We start from the raw sequence: 20,020 nt of genomic DNA, 5'->3' as shown, positions 1-20,020 counted from the left end.
TACATACTTGTGCATTTCTGGCGGCCTCTGGATGACCTCCGGTCATTTATTTCGACCCAAACAATAATTTGGTGGGAACAATGAATCCGAGGGATCTCAACCAATTACGACAGATTACGACTACTATTCAATCAGAATTACGAGTGGTCCATCCCCTAATCTATTTTTTTGTGAACCAGGAGATTTGGTCTTTGGTCTACAAAATAGCAAACTAGGGGATGAACCACTCGTAATTACGGTTGAATCGTGATTGCGATCTTATTGTAATTTATTGCGATCTCTCTTTGAATTCACCGTTCCTCCAGGTTATAGTTTAAGTCGGGACAGACGGTCGGAGGTCACCCAGAGGCCACTGGAGGTAGGCAAGTAACCAGGCTACCAGGTGCCGAGTGGTGGGTGGTCTGGCTGTATGTCCCGACCTAAACTATAATCTAGGAGGATGATAAATTCAGTGAAAAATCATAATTAATTATGATCAAATCATGATCATGATTTAATTATAATCATGAATAATCCATCTCTTAGTTCTAATAAACGGTAAAAAATAATTTATAAAAAAATTATTGATCTGTCGGTTCATTTTTTAATAAATAAATGAGAAAAAAATATATACATCTATAATTTTATTAATTTTGTAACAGATAAACAAAGGTAAAATATACAAATGTACAAGCCATCATTTCCATGAATTATGTGAGATTTCATTTTTTTTTTTTTTTTACAAAAATAAAGTAATATAAGAATAAGTCAAATTGTGAAATATTAATTTTAATTATAAAAAAGATAAATCTACAAATTAAAATTTTTGAAAATTGGAGTTAAATTTTATTTATCTTTTATTTATTATATTTTAAATTTATAGCAAGTCAATGACGGACCAATGTATTTATTTAGAAATTAGAAGATATGGTTTAAACTTTTTAAATTTACTATAGCATCTCCAACTGTAAAAATTTGACTGACCTCTCCCACCGCCCCCTCGTCGTAAAAAAAATATATATATCATTTGTCTTTTCACTGTAAAAAAACACTTAAAATCATATTCTTAAAAAAAAAATCCCACCATGAGAATAGCTTCCTCACCCAACGCAAGTCAGCAATGGCCAATGGGAGCTTAATGAGAATCTAGAGAATATTTTTTTAAAAAAAATAAAAAATATAGTAAATATTATTATCTAATCACCCCATAAATTTTTTAATATCAAAATTTTAAAATAAATATAATTTTTCTTAAATTTAGTATTTTAAACTAGAATCGAATATATTTTCTATTAAAATTATCTCATATTTTTTAGGTACAAAAAGTTCAAAAACATATATAATTCCTATTAAATTCAACACTTTAAAATAAAATCGAGTATATTTTCTATCAAATTGAGTACGATTTTCTAATTGCCCCTCATATTTTTTAGATTAAAAAAATTTAAAAATAAGTATAATTTCTCTTAAATTCAGCACTGTAAATTAGAATCAAGTATATTTTCAATCAAAATTACCCTTCATATTTTTTAAGATACACAAAGTCTAAAATATGTATAATTTCGGTTAAATTCAATACTTTAAACTAGAATCGAATATATTTTTTATCAAATTGAGCATAATTTTTTTCTTACTTAATATAATTCCCCCTAAATTCAACATCATTTTAAAAAAAATCTAGTTTATTTTTTATCTAATTGAGTATTATTTAAAAAAAATCTAGTATATTTTTTATTTAATTGAGATGATAAATGAGTCATGCTTAATTAATTTGATAGAAAAGATATTAGATTTTAATTTAATGTGCTGAATTGAAGAGGAATTATATTTATTTTTAAATTTTTTATATTTAAAAATATCAAAACTAATTAGGTAAATTAACATTTATGATGTTTGAATAGGGAGTAGAAATAAAGATTTTTGTCAATGAGACTGCAGGTAGAGTTTTATTTATGATTGAGACTCCTGGTAAATTTTCCCAATTTTATATTTAAAAACTATTATTTTTGGAAAATATCAATTTTTATTTGTTTTGATATTGTTTTTTTTTATTTATATTTTTAAAAACTCGGTAAAAATTAAAAGCTTATAAAAATGTATTTTTAATCGAAGTGTGCTGCCTGTTACCTAACGAATCGCACCGCTCCAGGTAGCGAACCCAATCAATGATCGATCAAAAATCGAAACTAAAAATCGAATTTTTACTGTAATTTCGGGCCTTATATCAGATCTCCCGGAGAGCCCGATTCGGCGGTTGCGATCGTCAAGGTGATTCTGATAAGTGCGTCAGTCGAAGATATCGGAAGGAACAACCGCCGCGGCGATCGAACTTGCTCCTTTAAAAAGCAGGAAGCCGATCGGATTTGTGGTCGATCGGCGCCAAGGTTTGTGGCGCTCGAACCTTTTTCCTGTCCGAGCTTGAAATCGGCGGTCAAGAATCGATCTTTAGGTCTTTAACCTACTCAAAACCTCTTCATTTCACCGCCGTCGCCGCCATGGAGAGATCGTCCGTGTCGGCGGACTACTGGCGGAGGTTCTTCCGCAGCAGCGGGGCTGACATCTTCGAGGTGATCGAGCACGCGATCTTCGTCGCCGCCTCCGACTACCCTGACGAGTTCAGGAGCAAGCGGGACGGGATTGTCGAGAAGTTCTACACCGTCTTGCTTCCGCCGTGTTTCGGTTGCGATCGCGTCGCGTCGCAAGGGGCCGAGGCCGAGGCCGAGGAGGGGAGGGGCAGCGTGAACAGCAAGGCCGATAGCTGCATTGTCGACCTCGAGTTCTCCAATCGGGCCGTCAGCAATTGCACCGACGAGGCGGCGGCCCTCACCGCAGAGATGGAAGAGGAAGACCGAACGCTGGAACAGGTCCTCTGGATAAAGGACATCCTTTCCGACCATCAAGATCAGGTACAAACTGTTAAAAGAGATCTTCTTCTTCTCCCTTTTTTTTTTTTTTTTTTTTGCATTCAATCGAGTTCTTTAGATGATCAAATAATCTTTCTTTGATATCCTGGTTCTACTATTCAGTCTGATGATGTCTTGCTTGAGTTGCTGAGGAAGCTGCAGCTAATGGAGCTTACTGTTGATGTCCTCGAGGTGCTTATATATAGTCTTCATCTGATTTCTACTCATCATCAACTGTGATACACCGACTCAAACTGATATTTATGTTCTAAATTTTCTTGTGACGTAGAAAACCAAGATCGGAAAGGCTGTTAATGTTTTGCACAAACACAACTCTAAGCGAATTCGACACCTATCGCGATCTCTCATCGAGTAAGTTTCTTTTGATTTTATCTGATTACATACATTGGATATACAGCTGCATGAATAAAAATCAATGTTTCAGTAGAATTTAACACAGTAATCTCAATCTTGAACATGTTCTGCAATAAGTTCATACCGCTGCTAATTAAGTTCCTAGTAAACAATATTTACTGTTCAAGGGACAGTTTTCATTCCTTATAATCCAAGCCTAGTTTATGAAGCATTTGGCTATAACAATATCTTATTTAAGGCGTAGTACAGATTTAACAAATGATGTGTCCTTCAGACAAATAGGAACCTGCTCCTCTGCTTCATCTTTCCTTAATCTGGGTATTCAATAATAGGTTATACTTGGCTTTATGTGAATCAGAAAATGCAGAAGGCAGATAGGAAGCAAGTAATTGCAAATTCATAGATGCGTTAAGATGTTTATATCAATCTGATTTACTTTTTGTGCAGTGGCTGGAAGGTTATAGTTGATGAATGGATCAGTGCTACTTCTGTCATTACTGGTATAGTATATCCCCTTCTGTTGTCTTGTTATTGTCTGTATGATTCTGATTTCATGTGCTATTCCAAATGTTGAATTAATTGAGAATTTGCGACTTACAGGGATCTCAGACTCTCTTAATCCTTATGCTGAGGATGAGGAGGCAGGGCTCCCATCTCCTCCATTAGACGAGGGAGCTCTATTTGCTGCTCCTACTACCTCCATGATGCTTTCTGGGGTATGTGATTGTATTGAATATCCCCTTTGCAATTGTTGTTTTCCATTCATGAGCATACACTGACCTAGTTCCATTTGATGTGCCATTCACGGTTGGGTTGCGAAGTTCTTTGATGGAATGGATGATGATGGAAGTGCGTACTTGGGTTTCACCTTTTGGCTTCTCCTTATTTAGTTACTTAAATTATCAATGTCATCGTCCTGCAATTTGCTGCAGATTTTAGAAACAATAACAACCTTGATGAGAAATGGGAAATTGGAAGAGACCCGGAAGAAAATCATGGAACAGTGAAGAAACAACAGCCTGAGAAACAATCTATTGTCGTAGAAGAACAAGTAGAGACGAGGAGGCAGCTAGCAAATTCCAAAGTGAAACTTCAGGTTGGAGGAAAAAGAATCTCTAAAGGGCAAGCAAACTCACAAAACATCGTAAGCAAACAAACCAAGCCTTTGGTTGCTGAATCTGCACATGGTAGACTGGCAGAGCTTACCTCTGAGAAACAAAAATGCACCCAATTGAAAATTAAACTGCCACGAGATACTGCTAAACTTCAAAAGAAGCCACCAACTATTCTACAAAATGTGAGTTTACCTGGATGTTGAAAAAAACTAAAACTACTATTGCCTCTAAACTTCTCTATGTTGTTTTAGAGATCAAAATGCTCTGAGGAAGAGTTAGTTCAGGCTAAGTTGGAAGCTGCAAAGAGGAAGCTTAATGAAGGCTATCAGCAAGCTGAAAATGGTTTGCTTAACTTGTCTATTCATGGTCTAGTTTCGTTTGAGTGGAAGATTGCTAAAGACTGATGGGTGTCTTATGTTTCATCTGATGCAGCCAAAAAACAAAGAACAATTCAAGTAATGGAGTTGCAAGATTTACCCAAGCAGGCGGGCAACACTCCACAACCTCTTCATAAATTCATAAATCAATCTAGGAATTGGCCAAATGGGCAGCGGCACTAGTTCGCTTAATTATCCATTTAAAGTGCCGTGAAATCCTATGACAGACCATTTTCTTTCAGTTGGAATCTCTGGAGTTAGCTGCTGGGAAACTGTATGTTCGAGCTAAGCTTTTCCTCCAATATAACCCAGCAATTTCATCCCTACCATCATGAAAGCAAATGAGTTCACTTTGTTTGGGCTAGAAGGTGGATGAAATAAGATAGCTGCTAACTTCTGAAAACTTGAGTTCAGATTAGTCTAATGCTTGAGAAGATATACTTTATTTCTTTGGCTTGCATTGACCCCCACAAGATATCTGAAAAATAAATACAGAAATTTTGACAAACTGCCACTGTTTCTTTTCCAATTACAATGCTACTGAATTGAGTGGTGGTTCCTAAATGATCTCTTTGATCAATTTGTTTCTTGTTGGTGTTTCTCAAATATACTTTCTATCAACTCATTGAATTATGGGCAAGCTTGTTTTAAAATTGACACTCTCTTTTTGGTGGCAAAAAGAAAAAGCATATAACAATAATAAAAAAATTAATCTACTACCTTAACGATTTCTTTATTACCAGCTCCATAAATAAAAAGAGAGATAAATATAGATATACATAGAATAATTTAAATCATCACTTCCTGATAATTGATCCCTAATTATTATGTAAAAATGACATGAGTCAACCATCGGCACTATCCCAGAGAAAATCATGCAATAAAGAATCTGCAAACTTGTGTCGGGTCCAAGGCATCTTTATTTATTGGTTTCCAGCTAATAACGTGTAGCCTTTAATTGTGCCTAGTCTTATGGATATCAAATTTATGAATCAAGCATTTATGGTTTAAGGTGCAGACAAACTTCTCTAGGTTTTATGGACAGGATGATTTTGGCTCAAAATGAGAGGAAGTCGTCTCTCTCACTTCACCACTTCCCTCTTCTCCCACACAAGTCTCTGCAAGATCTTATTGGACTCGTTCCCATCTTGTTTGTGAGTTGCCCCACCTCCACTATCAGCCTGCAAGCGTCTACCTCCATTGTTGATTTGTTTTGTCTCCTTGTTCATGAATGTCTACATCTATTGCTAATTTGTCGCACCACTTTGTGCTTGAGTTGCCTCTAGTTTCTCTTTATCCTCCTTAGAGTGGATCGACTTTCTCCATTAGTCCAGCAAAGCTTAGTCAGTGTTTATCCCCCTCCACCCCTCCACTTGGGCAAATCAGCATCAGCATGAGAAGTTGTCGCAGTAGATACAAATGAACAATCACAGAAAAAAAATATAAAGATTTTTTTATATTTTTTATACCACAATCAAATAAAATTCTATAATAGAAAATCAAAACAGCATCCCTAATTCTGCATATGCATATCATCAAAACGTACCTATATTAAAAATCATTAGAATATTACCCCACTCATAATTTGATATCCAAAATAGTTATCTGTACTCCCTAGCCTTGGAGTAGCTTTGGAATATATGACTAAAATTTCACTAGAGTGGTGCAACTTTAATCATAACTGCTGCACCATTAAATTTTAATTTTTTTAATACGCTAATTAGAAGAAAAGAAAAGGAAAAAAAACAGAAGAAACATAAAAACTTAATAAAAAATCTAAACAAATAGAAAATAAATACATATAATGTATTAAATTTTATCTTCATCATCTGAAAAATAACCTCAACAATAAATCTCTGCCTTATCGATAAATCTCTTCCTTATGTCACCACGAAAGTGCGAACCTAAAGGTCCTAAACTCGAGAGAACAAGTACAAGATAGCAAAGATTTGTCCTGTAGTAGTGGCGCTTTGCGAGGCTATTGGAACACAATATTACAAGGAGAGTATAGAGGGCTATACTAGTGGCCATTCTTATTGTGCCCATACCTTTAGCTTCCCAATGTCCTCATTACTAGCACCACCACTCTAATTTGCCTTCTGCCTTTGACTTTCTACTTCATATTTTATTCCTCCATCTTGCAAGTAACTGCGACTTGTCCGCATCTTCTGGGCATTTTTCTTTATTGTTTAAGTAAGAAATATGCACGCCATCATGGGTACAATCAAGTTGTCATTCGAATATAAGATTCGAATCCCTGAGGTTCTTCCTTCCATCTAAAAGGTAGCTCGGTGCTACGAGCGTTATCAATTTTTTACCACACAAATAAGAATACAATTTCTCATTAATAAATAGCCGACCTTCATTATTAGCTTAATATAAATTCTATTAAGAGATTCTTCATAAAAGAAGGGACAATTTTAAGTCGTGTAAGGTAGCGATTGATCTGATAAAAGGATTGAAAAAGAGCCCCCAATAGAAAAATCTTACGTAAAACTTATAAGATTCAAACCTACGTGGCCCGATTAAACAAATTGAAAAAGAGCGAAAATCTTATGAGGAATTACTCTATGAGATTTTTGTTATGGTTGTCTCTTATCTATACAAATCCACTAATTAAGCCACTAATATTAGATTGTTGGTATACAAAAAATCGAATGATTGGGAGCGTTTTAACTTGTTGGTCTTCTTTGTTAAGTCCATATCGTAAGTTTACTTTTGTGGAGGGAATGTGGATCAAGGGAAGAGAAGATGACTTACAATAGTATCAAGGGAATGTTCCACCATAGTTATTCGACAGAATGGTCAATTTATTTTTGAACTGGTTGAATCAAACCTAGCTAGCCCTCTCTCTATTTGTTAACCAAGCTCAATCATGGTACCTACGTTTGCCTGAGTTTTTCATAGTTTTGAATGTTTTAGGGGTTTGGGAGTCTCCTCTCCGATCGAAACAGGATCGGGCATGCATTTTTTTTTTTATAAACATTAAAAGGGAAAAGACTTGCATGTAGACCCAGATTAATCCCTACTACTTTGAAGCCACTATTTTAAAACATAAATACATCTAGAAATTTGAAAAAAAAAAAAAAAAAAAAATGTTTACCTTCAATGGTCTCACGATGGTCTTTAAGCATCATGCCTCTTGAACATAGCGCTTCATTGTTTGTGCCTCCAAGGCCGGCTTACTTGGTAAGTGCATTGAATAATCACCATAATGGCCAGAGTTGAAACTCAATAAGAAATTTCATCACCTATGTGGGTCTTGTCCATGCACTCGTCAATTTGAATTCCTGCTAAACTCCCTCTCAATGGCATGAGGCAATCGTGAAAGGGCCGCTAACATGGCGGTAGCATGTTTTTTTTCATTGTTTGTGAATTTTGGGAATCTAAAAAATGAATACAAAGTAAAAGGAGCAAACATTCAATCTAGATAAGCGTATCAGTAAAGTAACAACCCTTTAAGGATTGTCTTCTTGTTACATATTTTGGAAAGGCCAATAGTTTCTCAGAAAGCTCGAAGAACTGCAACAACGCACTTCGATGAGATGAGCACATCTGATACAAGTTAAGCAACAAGCAGATCGGTCCTCCAGAAAACTATCCTTCTATTCTGGATTAAGAGGAAATATAACTGACAAGAGTAGCATATGGAGAACTTAGCAATTACCCTATTCGTAATAGGAAATCAGAAACAGAGAGACTGTTGTTTCATTTTTTTTTGTAAGCAAATCCTGCCAAAGGTTCATGCATAGGTAAGTACTAGGCCATGAAGAAGGTTTTGACGTTCAACATAATGAAATATAAATGCAAAAACCAAAAGTTGCTAACTAACCTTAAAAGTGGCAAGAGCATCAGAAGCAATATAAATGCAATATAACTCAAAGTTATTTGATTCCAGAATGCATCTGAAAGACCATCACAAAATCAAAATACATTTGAAATCAAGAATTGATGGTCATATTAAAGACATGATGTTAAAACATTCTTTACATTCACAAAAATCAAAATGCAGTTCCACATTTTTCTTATTCAGTGCTCCTCAAACATGAAGTTGACTTCAGGATAATGAAGGAGGTGACAATCATGAATAATTAAACTGAATGTATAAATTACTAACTAGCAATTCAAACTATTATGTTGTATTGATTATCAATGAGATTATAGCACATAAAATCCCAAGTTTAACAATTTATTAGTAACTAGCAATTTGGAACTAAATTCATTGTTTTTAACATTCTCCTCAGGTTGGAGCGTATATGTACCTCAAAACATGTATATGCTATGCCAATCTTTTGAAGGTAATAGAATCTTGGATAAGGTGGTAGTAAACTTCAATATGATTAGTGCATTCATGAAACACTAGATTTCTTGTCATAGTTGCAATGCAATCAAATCATTACAGGGTTTAGTTGTTTGAAATCTGGTAAAACACTTGGCCCACATTTTCTCATATGCTGTGTCATAAAACTATATTTTACTTTTATGGCTCTTTCATCTTAGTGTTACTAAGTTGCTTCCAACACAAGTGCAGAATCTTAAAGTCAACCTCCGTCAGTAATAAACCGAACATAATTAGCACAAGATAATACTTCAACATTTAAATGTCTATACTTATTATAATACAACCCTTTCCCTAATCCATCACACCATCCAATTGCATTTGTGTCCACTATTTAGGGTCAATTACATGTTCTATCCCTTGACCTTGCATCTAAGCAAGGATGCATCACTAGTAATCTCAGTACAAACCAAATTTATTAGAGTGACCTGTATTTTGCCACTCGATTTATTTTCCTTCTGCCTCAAAACTTGTAGCGTACACATGAATAGTCACTGATGTGACATCCACAAGTCCCCTGAATGTCATCAAATAATAAAAAAATATTTGGTGGCTAAGTACTAGTTTATTAAACAAATGCAATTGTCTAGACTAATCGCGAGAGAGAGAGGTTGTTGAAGAACTAGTGATCTTAGAAAGAAGAGTAGAGAATATAGTAAGGAAAGAGATTTGAAGGAGAAGAGAGGGAAGGGAAGAAGAGTGATCTGAGAGTATTCGATAGGGAAAAGCAATTTTAGGATTTCGGTTTCACCGCAATGATTGTAAACACTTAATGTACATTTGGTTTCCTATCCTCAATGGTTGTTTATGTAGGTAAACTATCCTAGGGTATTCGATGTGGACATTTGGAACTACACCGATGTATCCATTCCAATTTATTGTCTACTGTCAGAGCAACAGAGCTGAGGGATTGCTTTCCTAAAGAGACTCCTGTCATGTGATCCCACAACCCCCGAGTTGCCCTCCCTTATTGTGTGATGATGAATTAAAATCAATCTATTAAAATTTATAACAGCCTATTGCTCCTCGTGACATACCGATCTCCTTTTGTAGTCGACTCTCCAAACCTTGAGGTTTTACGGGTTGAAGGATTGGGTTCTCCTTTTGGTTCATCAAATATCATTGAATAAGAAACAATTAAACTTAATAGATTCAATAGAAAGTGTCTACATATCATAGGACTAATCCTTAATCCTAGAATCAAGAGTCCACTCCATAGGAATGAAGGTACAAACAGAGATCATCGTTCAACCAGTTACAATCAAGACTAAATTTAGAAAAAAGAGAAGAAAGCTTAGACTTGATGCTTGATATCGTCTTCGGATGCTCCCCGATCCAAAATTCTATGTGCGAAGGCATCAAATCCCCTTGTGATCATCCTTCGAAGTCTTCTAGGGGCCCTTGGGTGGCTCCCAATCTAGATCCCCTTCCTCCTCAAAATCCTCCTCAAAATCAGCTTTTATACTATTTTTCCAAGCGCCTAACACGGGCCCGTGGCGGCTGGTACGGCTGCCCGTGTCAGGTGCCATGACCTCCGTCAAGTGGCGACATGGCCATACCGGTTGGCACAACCATCCATGATGGCTAGCATGGTCGTTCGTGGTGGCTTCTAGAAAACTCCTGGAAATCGAACACGGCCGTGTTGGCTAGCACAACCTCCCATGAAAGGGTCTGTGATAAACAATTGGGGCATGACCCCTCCAAATTGGCCACGGCGTGGTAGCTGGGATGCCCTCGAAAGTTGGTTTTTAAGCTCCGCTTTGCTCCTTTTTATGCCCTATCAAAAGAAATAAATGAGTAGTTCTCCAAATTAGGAAAGTACGAAAATAAAATACAAAGAGATGAAAGATAAAATATATACATATAAAATGAGACAAGATGTGCGCCAAACTATGATAAAAACTTTATATGAAATGCGCATATCAGTTATGACCTAAAATAAGTTGCTGGCCTTTTGAGTAAGCCAACAGAGAAAGTTAATGGTCAAATAATGGCCATTAAGTAGGATTAATGGCGGTTAGGATTTTGAATTTATAAATAGAGGCTCTTTCTTGGGCAGTAGTAATCCAATCATCCACAATCCATCATCAAGTACCTCTAGGTCGCCACAAATAATTAGTACTTGGTTGCTAATGTGGTTTAACTATTGTATTATGAGGACATGTATTTAAACCTCTAAGTACCACCAGAGAGAGGATAGATCTATTTTAAGAAAATTATATTATCACAAGCCTCAATTGTGCTTAGTAGAGAGACTAGGCTCTCAAGTCCTTTAGCCACTCGACCTTTCAACTACCTGACTTGGGCTCCCTAGTCGTTCAACAGCTTGGTCTCCTAACTACCCAACTCGGCGACTCCATTTGTTCAGCAACTTGGTCTTTCGAGTTGTTCAGCTGCTCGGTCTCTTGAGTCGTTAATCAGCTTAACCACCTAAGTTTTTCAATAGCTCGTCCACACAAGTGCTTCAACTCGGCCTTCTGAGTTATTTGTCAGCTCGACTACGAGTATTTGACTTGGCTATCTCCTTAGTTCCCCGACTCGACCGTCTCCCAAGCTCCCTAACTTAGTTGTCTCCCGAGCACCCCAACTGGGTTTGAGCACCCGTGCGACTTGAATCCTCGAGCTCCCTAGTCCAAAGATTGTGTTCAAGATCCTTTGTTCATTTGGCAAACCAAATAAGTTGACATTTTATTTGTGTTTGCCCGATCCAACAATTGTATCAGCAAAATAGAATTAGACACAAAACAAAAAGCTTCCTATATTCCTTAACAAAATGACGTCGTCGAGAGAAAGAATCATACTACGAAAGAGAATGTTCTTCTATTAAGTTCCATATTACCACATAATATGTGGGAGGAAGTTGTGTTGATAGTCAATTACCTTTAAATAAGGTATTGGGAAAGAAAATAGATAAAAACTCTTATGAGTTGTAAAGCAAAAGAAAGTCCTCCTATAAATACTTACGAGTGAGGGAGCCTCTTGTTAACGTGATAGTGTCTAATCCAAAAAAGGTAATGATAAAACCAAAGACTATTGATTGTATATTTGTAAAATATGCACATACCAGTAGTATTTATGTATTCCTTTATGTGTGAGAATTAAAGAATGTTTTGTTCTTTGAACATGTTTTTCCACTTAAGTCTAATGAGGAAATAAGTTCCTCAAAACTGGCATATGAAACATAAGAACAAGAACAACGTATTCTGAATAAGTTTGAGCTTAGACGAAGTAAAAAGCTTGTAGGGAAAAATCTCTTAGCAGATTTTGTAATTTTATGTTGAAAAGTGAACCTTAAAGATACAAAAAAGTAATAAGCTCTTTTGAATAGCCTCAATAGAAAGAGATAATTGTATCTAAGATTAAGTCTATCTTACAATTTCATGCTTGAGAACTAATGGATCTTATTCAAAAAAGTAAACCACTAGATTGAAAATGAATTTTCAAGAAGAAAATGAAATAAGATGAAAGATGTAACAATTGATACGTACAAGGTAGGATTGGTAATTAAAAAGTACCAATGAGAAGACATTGATTACTTTGATATTTATTCTCTAGTTATGAGAATAACCTCTATTAGAGTAATACTTGTTATTGTTGCTCTATGAAATCTGAAAATTCATTAAATGAATTTGAAAACAACTTTTCTAAATAGGGATTTAGAAGAGAAAATACATGGAGCCACCTACAGGGATTTCTACTCCAAAGTAGGGTTTGTAAATTAGTAAAGTTATTATATGGGTTGAAATCAAGCTCTAAAGTATGAAAAACTAAACGATGTCATGAAAGAAAGCGGATTCAAATTCAATGAATGTAACAAATGTATCCGTATTAAAGACTTAGAAATGACTACTTCATTTTGTAGGACCGTTAGATTCGATAGAGGGGGGGTGAATATCGATTCGAAAAATAACGAGTGTAAACGCAGCGGAATAAAAACGGGACACAATGGATTTTACTTCGTTCGGAGCCTGTGACGACTCCTACTTGAAGGCCCGTACTCCGTGAGTACTTCGTTGGGCAATTCACTAGCAGTTCGAAATAATGATTACAAAAAACAGTACAATGAATGCTAATGAAAATGAAAAGCAAATACCGACAATAAAGACAAGAAAGGAGCGTAGTGTCGGAGCTTTGTTAGCGTCGCAGAAGTGCAGAGCAGTGGAAGACTTTTCTTTTTGTTGTGTTTTTGAAGCTCTCCTCTGACCCTTCTTTTATATGAGGCTCGGGGCGCCCTGAATGCCTTCCAGGCGCCCTGGTGAGACGTGGCAAGTCCAACCAGCGAGCTCCACGTGGCGACGCGCGATCAGGATGAAATTTCCCTTTTTCTTGCAAGACAACGTTAGTCCGAGGCAAATTTACCTGCAACATAGATTGTTAGCAAAGCAAAGTGAGTATGAATTAGCAAAAGGAGTATGAGTTAGATTCCGTATTTGAGACAGGAATCTAGTCACGATCTCGACTTAGATATCCGAAATGGATCTAAGCCGGATCGACGCCTAATGTTCCTTCCGAACGCATCCTCGCAGATCCTCCAAAGACTTACCTTACTTACGCCAGACGTCCGGTCTCGACTTCTCGCCACTATCCGGTCGACCTAGCCGGACTTCTCGCCAGCTATCCGTCGCCACTATCCGGTCCGACCTAGCCGGACTTCGTGCCAGACTGTCTGGACTTCTCCTGCACACTCGATCAAAGTGTCAGACAAAAACAAACTAACTTAACCTGATTTGTCATTCATCAAAACCTGGGTTAAATCGTTAGTGCTAACCGCACCAACACATTTTATGTCCTTATGTAGATGACATGCTTATCATTTGGAATAATGATAAGATAATTAAATCTACAAAAGATATATTAAACACAAGATTCAATATGAGGAACATGAGCTTTGCTGATATAATTCTTAGAATTAAAATTCTTAAAATATTAGAAGGGACTTGTTCTAATTTAGTTCCATTATATGGATAAGATCCGATGCTCCATCGGCAAGAATTCTGATAGATAGAAGTCATCATTTATCGAAAAATAAAGGTGAGAGTATCTCTCAAGTAGAGTACTCCAAAATTATTAAAAGTCTAATGTACTCGATTAGCAATACACAACTACATATAACTTATGTAGTAAACAAACTAAGTAGATACCCAAGTAATCCCAATATTGAATATTGGAAAAGGATAACAAGAGTACTAAGATACTTAAAATATACTCATGATTATGACCTGCACTATATAAAAGAAAGATACAATGATGTAAACTAAGTATCTGATATAAAAGAATCAAAGTATACTAGTGGATTTTTATTCACATTGGGTGGTATAACCGTCTCATAAAAATCTTCTAAACAGAATGTAATAACAGGTCTACGATAGAATTTGAATTTGTAGCTCTTAACAAGTGTCATGAAGAGATTGAATGGCTACGCTATGTCTTAGAAGATATTCCTGTATAATGGTATGTCTCAACATCTACTTTGTAGACACAATACCATTAGATAATTACTCTTAACCAGAGTTATCATTATTGACTATGTAAAGTCAAAAAATAATCTAGTAGATCCACTAGCTAAGAGGTTAAATAGAGAGTTAGTTGTAAGTTTATTAATGGGAATAAGATTTAAGCATATGGAATAAGTTAATAACTAGAGATCCTATGACATAGGTTGAATGGGAAAATTTAATTGCACTACTTGTACTAACTTGGCAGATCATTGTGGGGGAATTACCTAATGAATCAGTGATATTCGTCAAGTATGAAGGTTAAACGCATGACTTTTAATGATCCTTATGTGTTAGACCGAAGTAATCCAAGTTACTTTTAATTAAGAGATTACCTATGTGAGAGAGAAGTAGGGTTGCTTTGAAGACAATTATTAAACTCAATTCTTAAAACCTCTCGCAAAATCGAACACATGTTTAGGGGCTAAAAATGAATACAATCATGAGAACTAAATTGTATTATGAAGAATTATGAGATATGTCATCGTTTACACAAACCATAAAACAATTCAGGACATTGTATCTACTAGGTTGCCCAATAAAGTAAACATATTCATAAGAGAAGGTTCAAAGGGTAAAGCATACTTATTTATAGGATTCAACCGTTAAATGCTATCACCTATACTTTCAATTTTCATTCATATGAGATTGTTGTAAAAGTGAATGAAAAATACATGAAATTGGTTTCGATATGAATGGGAGAATAGTCACACATTGGAAGTTTAATAGCAATAGGAGAATAGTCACACATTGGAAGTTTAATAGCAATAAAGCTGGTTTGTATCGAATCAAAACTTGAAGATGTTGTGAATAAAAATGGATGAGAGACTCTATATTGTACATGCGCCTGCATGGGGGTGCAAATCTAGGGCCTAGATTGCATTAAACCTAGTTGACTCATGTCAACTTGGCCACATCTTAAACCGATCGAGGCAAAAATTGCTCATGTATCACAACCCATGTTTTGCCAATCAGTTTATTTTCCTCAAACTTACACATTAATGGTCATAGCCTAAAACAACCGTCCATTAATAGACAACTGCTCAATATTGTTGGTGTTTTGAGTCAGCTAGCAGAGGCAGTTAACGGTCGAATAATGGCTATTAAGTGCCAGCATTAATAGCTGCTAGTATTGAGACTATAAATAAAGGCTCTTCTTGGATTGCAATAGTCCAATCATTCATAATCCATCAGCAAATACTCTTCCCTATTGTTCTTCCTCCACCTTCGTGTTCTTTGGTGATAGTGTTCCAGGTACAATATTTAGTTCATAACAAATAATTAGTATTTGGTTGATAACGTGGTCTAGCTCATATTTTGCAGAATCGAAATTTTACGCGAGATCGATTTGGGGTTAGGATCGAATCTATCGGAGTCAGATCATAGAATTATAGAATCATACAATCCTACCAAAAACACTTTAAATTTAATTTAGAATTTGATAGGATGATCGAATTGATCAATGAGAACTAAATTAATTTGAAATTTAATTAAAATTTCCTTTTGAAATAAATTAAATCAAATTAATAATAATATTATTAGTGACAGTAATAGGTTGATAATACAAAAACAACTAAGTTTTTTCCCACTAGGTAGGGTCGGCTATATGGATTCTTTTACATCATTGGACTCTATCTCCTACTATATTATCATGTATACTTAAATAAAATTTATTTTGTTTTATTGTTGCTAACTAAGTCTTTTTTGGTTTTCGTCTTCCCCGTTTGATGTGCGTAAATAGGTTGATAATATATATAATAAATAAATATAATTTATTTATAATTTTAAAATTTAAAATAAATTTATATATTCGATTAGGGTTTGAGGAAGCATATTTAAACTAACTTATTTAAGTTAGGAGTTGATTGAATCAATTAACTAAGGTTTCAATTAAAAACCTAAAGTTTTTAATGCAATTGAGGCCCTCACCGTGCCCTCACCCTCACCTTTATTGCTCCCCTCATCCGTGCCCTCCGTGTCCCTATCATCGTCGATGATAGCCACCGGCCAACACCTCCCCTCTTCCTCATCAGTAGCAGTTGGAGAACAACCTCCACCAGTCGTCGGAGACTGCCTTCCTGAGTCCTTGTTGCGAGAAAATGCACAAGTTCAAGTATCCGCCTCCGTAAGTCGCCGACGTCGCCTCCTCGCACACACTCGTGTGCCCCCTCCGCTGTCGTTGCCCGACGACGAGGACATTGTCCGTGGTTCCACGGTAGAATCGTTTGTCACTTAGTATCGTATCGATTTCACCGATCATGTATGATCCCATCGATCCTGCTCTGCTTCTGCTACAAAAAAATGACCCCAATCGATCCAGGATTGATTTGGTGCTTCTGAATCATAGGATCGCGCAATCCTACGATCCGGATCGTAATTTTACAAATCATGGTCTAGCCGTTGTATTCTAAGAAATAGATGTCCATTCAAACTTATAAGCACCTCGGAGAGGGGACTAATCTATTTTAAGGAAATTATATTTATCACAGGCTTCAATTGCGCTCAATAGAGCTCCAAATCATTTAGCAACTCAACCTCCTACCTGACTCGGCCTCCCAAAGTTGTTCAACAGGTTTGCCTCTTGACTACCTACTCGGCCTCTTGAGCCATTCAATAGCTCGCCCTCTAGTTTCATTTAGCTGCTCGACTGCCCAAGTACTTCAACTCAGCCTCCCAAGTCACCCTTCAGTTCGGCTACCAAATAATCCAACTCAGCTATCTTTCGAGCTCCCTGACTCAGTTGTCTTCCAAGCTCCCTAATTAGATTGTTTCTCAAGCACCCTGACTTGGCCTGAGTGCCCTTGTGACTCGACTCCCCAAGCTTCCCAGTCCAAAGCCTGAGTTCTCAGGATCCTTACTCACTTGGTAGAAAAGTCCGTTATTTGAATTCCATATTTTATTTGTATTTTTGTCTGATCCAACAATTATACCAGCATATACCTTTAGATATCTATATAATTAGTTGGTACTCCTCTCATAAATCAACCACAATAGTTGCCTAAACTCAATTCTTTCTCAAATCAGTGAAAATCAAATGTGAATCTTTTTTTTATCTATATGTTTTTCACTATTTTTTATTAAACAACTAGTATTATATGGTTGAGATTATGAACAAGAAATCAATTGAATTTATCCTAGAGCTCAAACAGGAATAAAGAGCAACGATAAGAGGGATAGAAACTAGTATAGGGATTAACATTGAGAAAATTAGGTAGCTGAACCATACAAATTAGAATATATTAGGAAACAAACGAACGATCGGGAAGAAGAACGAATCGAGAAGCCGATCGTTCGGTGGCAAGGCGACAATGGAGAGAAACATGGGGAAAGTGGAAAAGCAACCAACCTTGGCGAAGGTGGAGGCATCGAGATCCCGGAACCTCTCCTTGGCGGCCCTGGCGAGCTCAGCCAGCGACCACTTGGGCAGCGCCGATGACTTGGGCATGGACGCTGCGGTTAAACGACGCGATTGGTTTCGGATCGGTCTGCATTCATTTTGACAGCGATCGGATGACACGTGTTCGTTATCCAATCGAATGATTATATATTTCGAAAAATATAAACGATGGATTCGTCGAAATCTCATTTTTGCCCTCATACGCCATCTCATAATATTATATTTTACCAATTTTCACCTTATCTTGTCAGATTCTTATATAATCATCTACAAATAAATATAGATCGGAAGGGGTATATGGAGGAGAAAAGAAAAAGTCGATAAAATATTGAGGTAAAATGAAATTTTTGGTCGTATTATTTATTCATGGCAACTTTAAAAGCCGTAATTAAAATATTAAAAGCGGGGTTGAGTAATGTGTTTCTGCTGCAATAAATCTCTCTCCTGCGAACCTGTAATCTTCCTTTCAGTAACAAACCCTGCTAATCTTCCTTGGTCACAGGGTACAAAGCTAAGAAGAAACCTGGTCCCTCAGCACAGGCGGACTCACCATGGAACTGGCTAACCTGCAAAGGAGATATCTTGACTTCACATCTCCGCTCTTCCATGAGGTACGAAAAAGACCAATTTTTGTTTCTTGTTGTTCTTTTTGACCTCGAGTTAAAATTGCGGTTTTTTTGATGTGGGGGAAAAAAAGGGGATTCTGGACAACCAGTTCACCCAGCTGCAGCAGCTGCAGGACGAGAGCAATCCTGAGTTTGTCCTCGAGGTCGTGACTCTCTTTTTTGACGATTCTGAGAAGCTCCTTAATGAGCTAACCAGGACCCTGTGAGTGATCTTCTTCGAAACCCTAGTCCTGTTCCATTCATTACACATGGCTTGGTCTTTGGATTTACCCTTCTGGATTTTGCACACTTTTTCAAGAGATCAGCAGGTTGTGGACTTTAAGAAAGTGGATGCCCATGTTCACCAGTTCAAAGGCAGCAGTGCCAGGTTTTCGTTCTTTGTTTTCTTCCTCCTTGTTCATTTTTAAAGCAGAGCTTTAGATCCTCAAGATTTGGCTTTTTCTCATGGAAACTAGCTAGTAACAAGATGATACTTGCAACTGATTCAAAATCCCTTTTTTTCCTTCGCCTTGCAGCATTGGTGCCCAAAGGGTTAAAAATGTCTGCATGGCCTTCCGCAATTACTGCGAGGAAATGGACCAAGAAGGGTTAGTTTGTCTTCATGGTCACTCAATTTGAATCATTTAGTGACTTGCTGTCAAAAAATTTGTTTGTGTAGATGCCTCACATGTCTCCAGCAACTTAAGCAGGAGTATTTTCTGGTGAAGAACAAGTTGGAAACTTTATTTAAGGTAATGATCATGTAGCTTTGGTTGGAGGTATTCTTGGTAATGCCATGAATCTTATACTAAAATTTTGTATGGTAGCTGGAGCAGCAGATTGTGGCTGCTGGTGGATCAATCCCCATGATGTGGTAATTCTACTTGCTGAGTGTCTTATTAAGAGGTGGTGGTAGGAAGTGATGTTCAGGTTCTTTGTTCCTTACCATATGCTATGTGCTTTCTTTGTTGTTCTCCTGTTTCACTTGTCCCACTCATGTGAAAAACATCAAACATCTCCCTTTTAGTAGTGGATTTAAAGGATGCTAATTAATGATGTTTATCTTCCTTCATGATGTAAATTGACTCTGCATGCACCATTTTATGGCAAAAGCTCCATTTTCTGTAATGATGTGGTTGGTAAGACTTGTTTATCTTGTGTGCTTTTTGAATGATCTGGAGGTTTTCATGATAATTCAATTATGGCCAGGCACTACACAAGTAAATGAGATAGAACTGACTGCTGTCCTTTCATTTGTGATCGCATGCCTCTCTATTCATATACAAGCTCTAAAGTAGACGCTTTCCTAGAGCTTTTGCAATATGTTTTTTTTTCTACTACACTTTAGTTTAAAAACTTATGTTTCACTTATTTGGATAAGAGGAATTTAATATCAATCATTAAAAAAATCACATATCAAAAAATATCACTACTT

General features: G+C 36.5%; 2 protein-coding genes and 1 long non-coding RNA gene across 3 annotated transcripts; 2 read left to right on the top strand and 1 right to left on the bottom strand.

Moving 5' to 3' along the window:
* The first annotated feature begins 2,186 nt into the window (after positions 1-2,186).
* LOC121967221 (probable mediator of RNA polymerase II transcription subunit 26b) lies at positions 2,187-5,313 on the top strand. The gene is made up of 9 exons (XM_042517315.1): positions 2,187-2,885; positions 3,006-3,074; positions 3,172-3,254; positions 3,705-3,757; positions 3,858-3,973; positions 4,079-4,106; positions 4,190-4,554; positions 4,624-4,714; positions 4,805-5,313. Exons 1-9 carry the CDS (start codon positions 2,475-2,477, stop codon positions 4,930-4,932), a joined length of 1,344 nt encoding a protein of 447 aa, XP_042373249.1. The 5' UTR covers positions 2,187-2,474; the 3' UTR covers positions 4,933-5,313.
* Positions 5,314-8,154: 2,841 nt separating this feature from the next.
* On the bottom strand, positions 8,155-18,061 carry LOC121967220. Its single transcript, XR_006107680.1, has 3 exons — positions 17,930-18,061; positions 8,582-8,654; positions 8,155-8,480 (listed from the first exon to the last, which is right to left on the bottom strand). It is a non-coding gene; the product is annotated as an uncharacterized LOC121967220 (long non-coding RNA).
* Positions 18,062-18,401: 340 nt separating this feature from the next.
* On the top strand, positions 18,402-19,711 carry LOC121968486 (histidine-containing phosphotransfer protein 1-like). The gene is made up of 6 exons (XM_042518830.1): positions 18,402-18,591; positions 18,678-18,808; positions 18,905-18,973; positions 19,122-19,193; positions 19,265-19,337; positions 19,413-19,711. The coding sequence occupies exons 1-6, from the start codon at positions 18,532-18,534 to the stop codon at positions 19,461-19,463; spliced, it is 456 nt and encodes a 151-aa protein (XP_042374764.1). The 5' UTR covers positions 18,402-18,531; the 3' UTR covers positions 19,464-19,711.
* The last annotated feature ends 309 nt before the right edge of the window (positions 19,712-20,020 follow it).

Source organism: Zingiber officinale, chromosome 3B, assembly GCF_018446385.1.
Source record: "Zingiber officinale cultivar Zhangliang chromosome 3B, Zo_v1.1, whole genome shotgun sequence".
NCBI lineage: Eukaryota > Viridiplantae > Streptophyta > Magnoliopsida > Zingiberales > Zingiberaceae > Zingiber > Zingiber officinale.
The sequence above is the reverse complement of the archived record's forward strand: the minus strand, read 5'-3'. Positions and strand labels throughout refer to the sequence as shown.

Bases quoted from the DNA above. Each gene is read 5' to 3' on its own strand.
- LOC121967221 (XM_042517315.1), top strand. From the start codon at position 2,475: ATGGAGAGATCGTCCGTGTCGGCGGACTACTGGCGGAGGTTCTTCCGC. The intron at 3,758-3,857 runs GTATAGTATATC...TGCGACTTACAG, and splicing joins TGCTACTTCTGTCATTACTG to GGATCTCAGACTCTCTTAAT. The intron at 3,974-4,078 runs GTATGTGATTGT...TGGGTTGCGAAG, and splicing joins CCTCCATGATGCTTTCTGGG to TTCTTTGATGGAATGGATGA.
- LOC121968486 (XM_042518830.1), top strand. From the start codon at position 18,532: ATGGAACTGGCTAACCTGCAAAGGAGATATCTTGACTTCACATCTCCG. The intron at 18,592-18,677 runs GTACGAAAAAGA...GGGGAAAAAAAG, and splicing joins CATCTCCGCTCTTCCATGAG to GGGATTCTGGACAACCAGTT. The intron at 18,974-19,121 runs GTTTTCGTTCTT...TTCGCCTTGCAG, and splicing joins TTCAAAGGCAGCAGTGCCAG to CATTGGTGCCCAAAGGGTTA.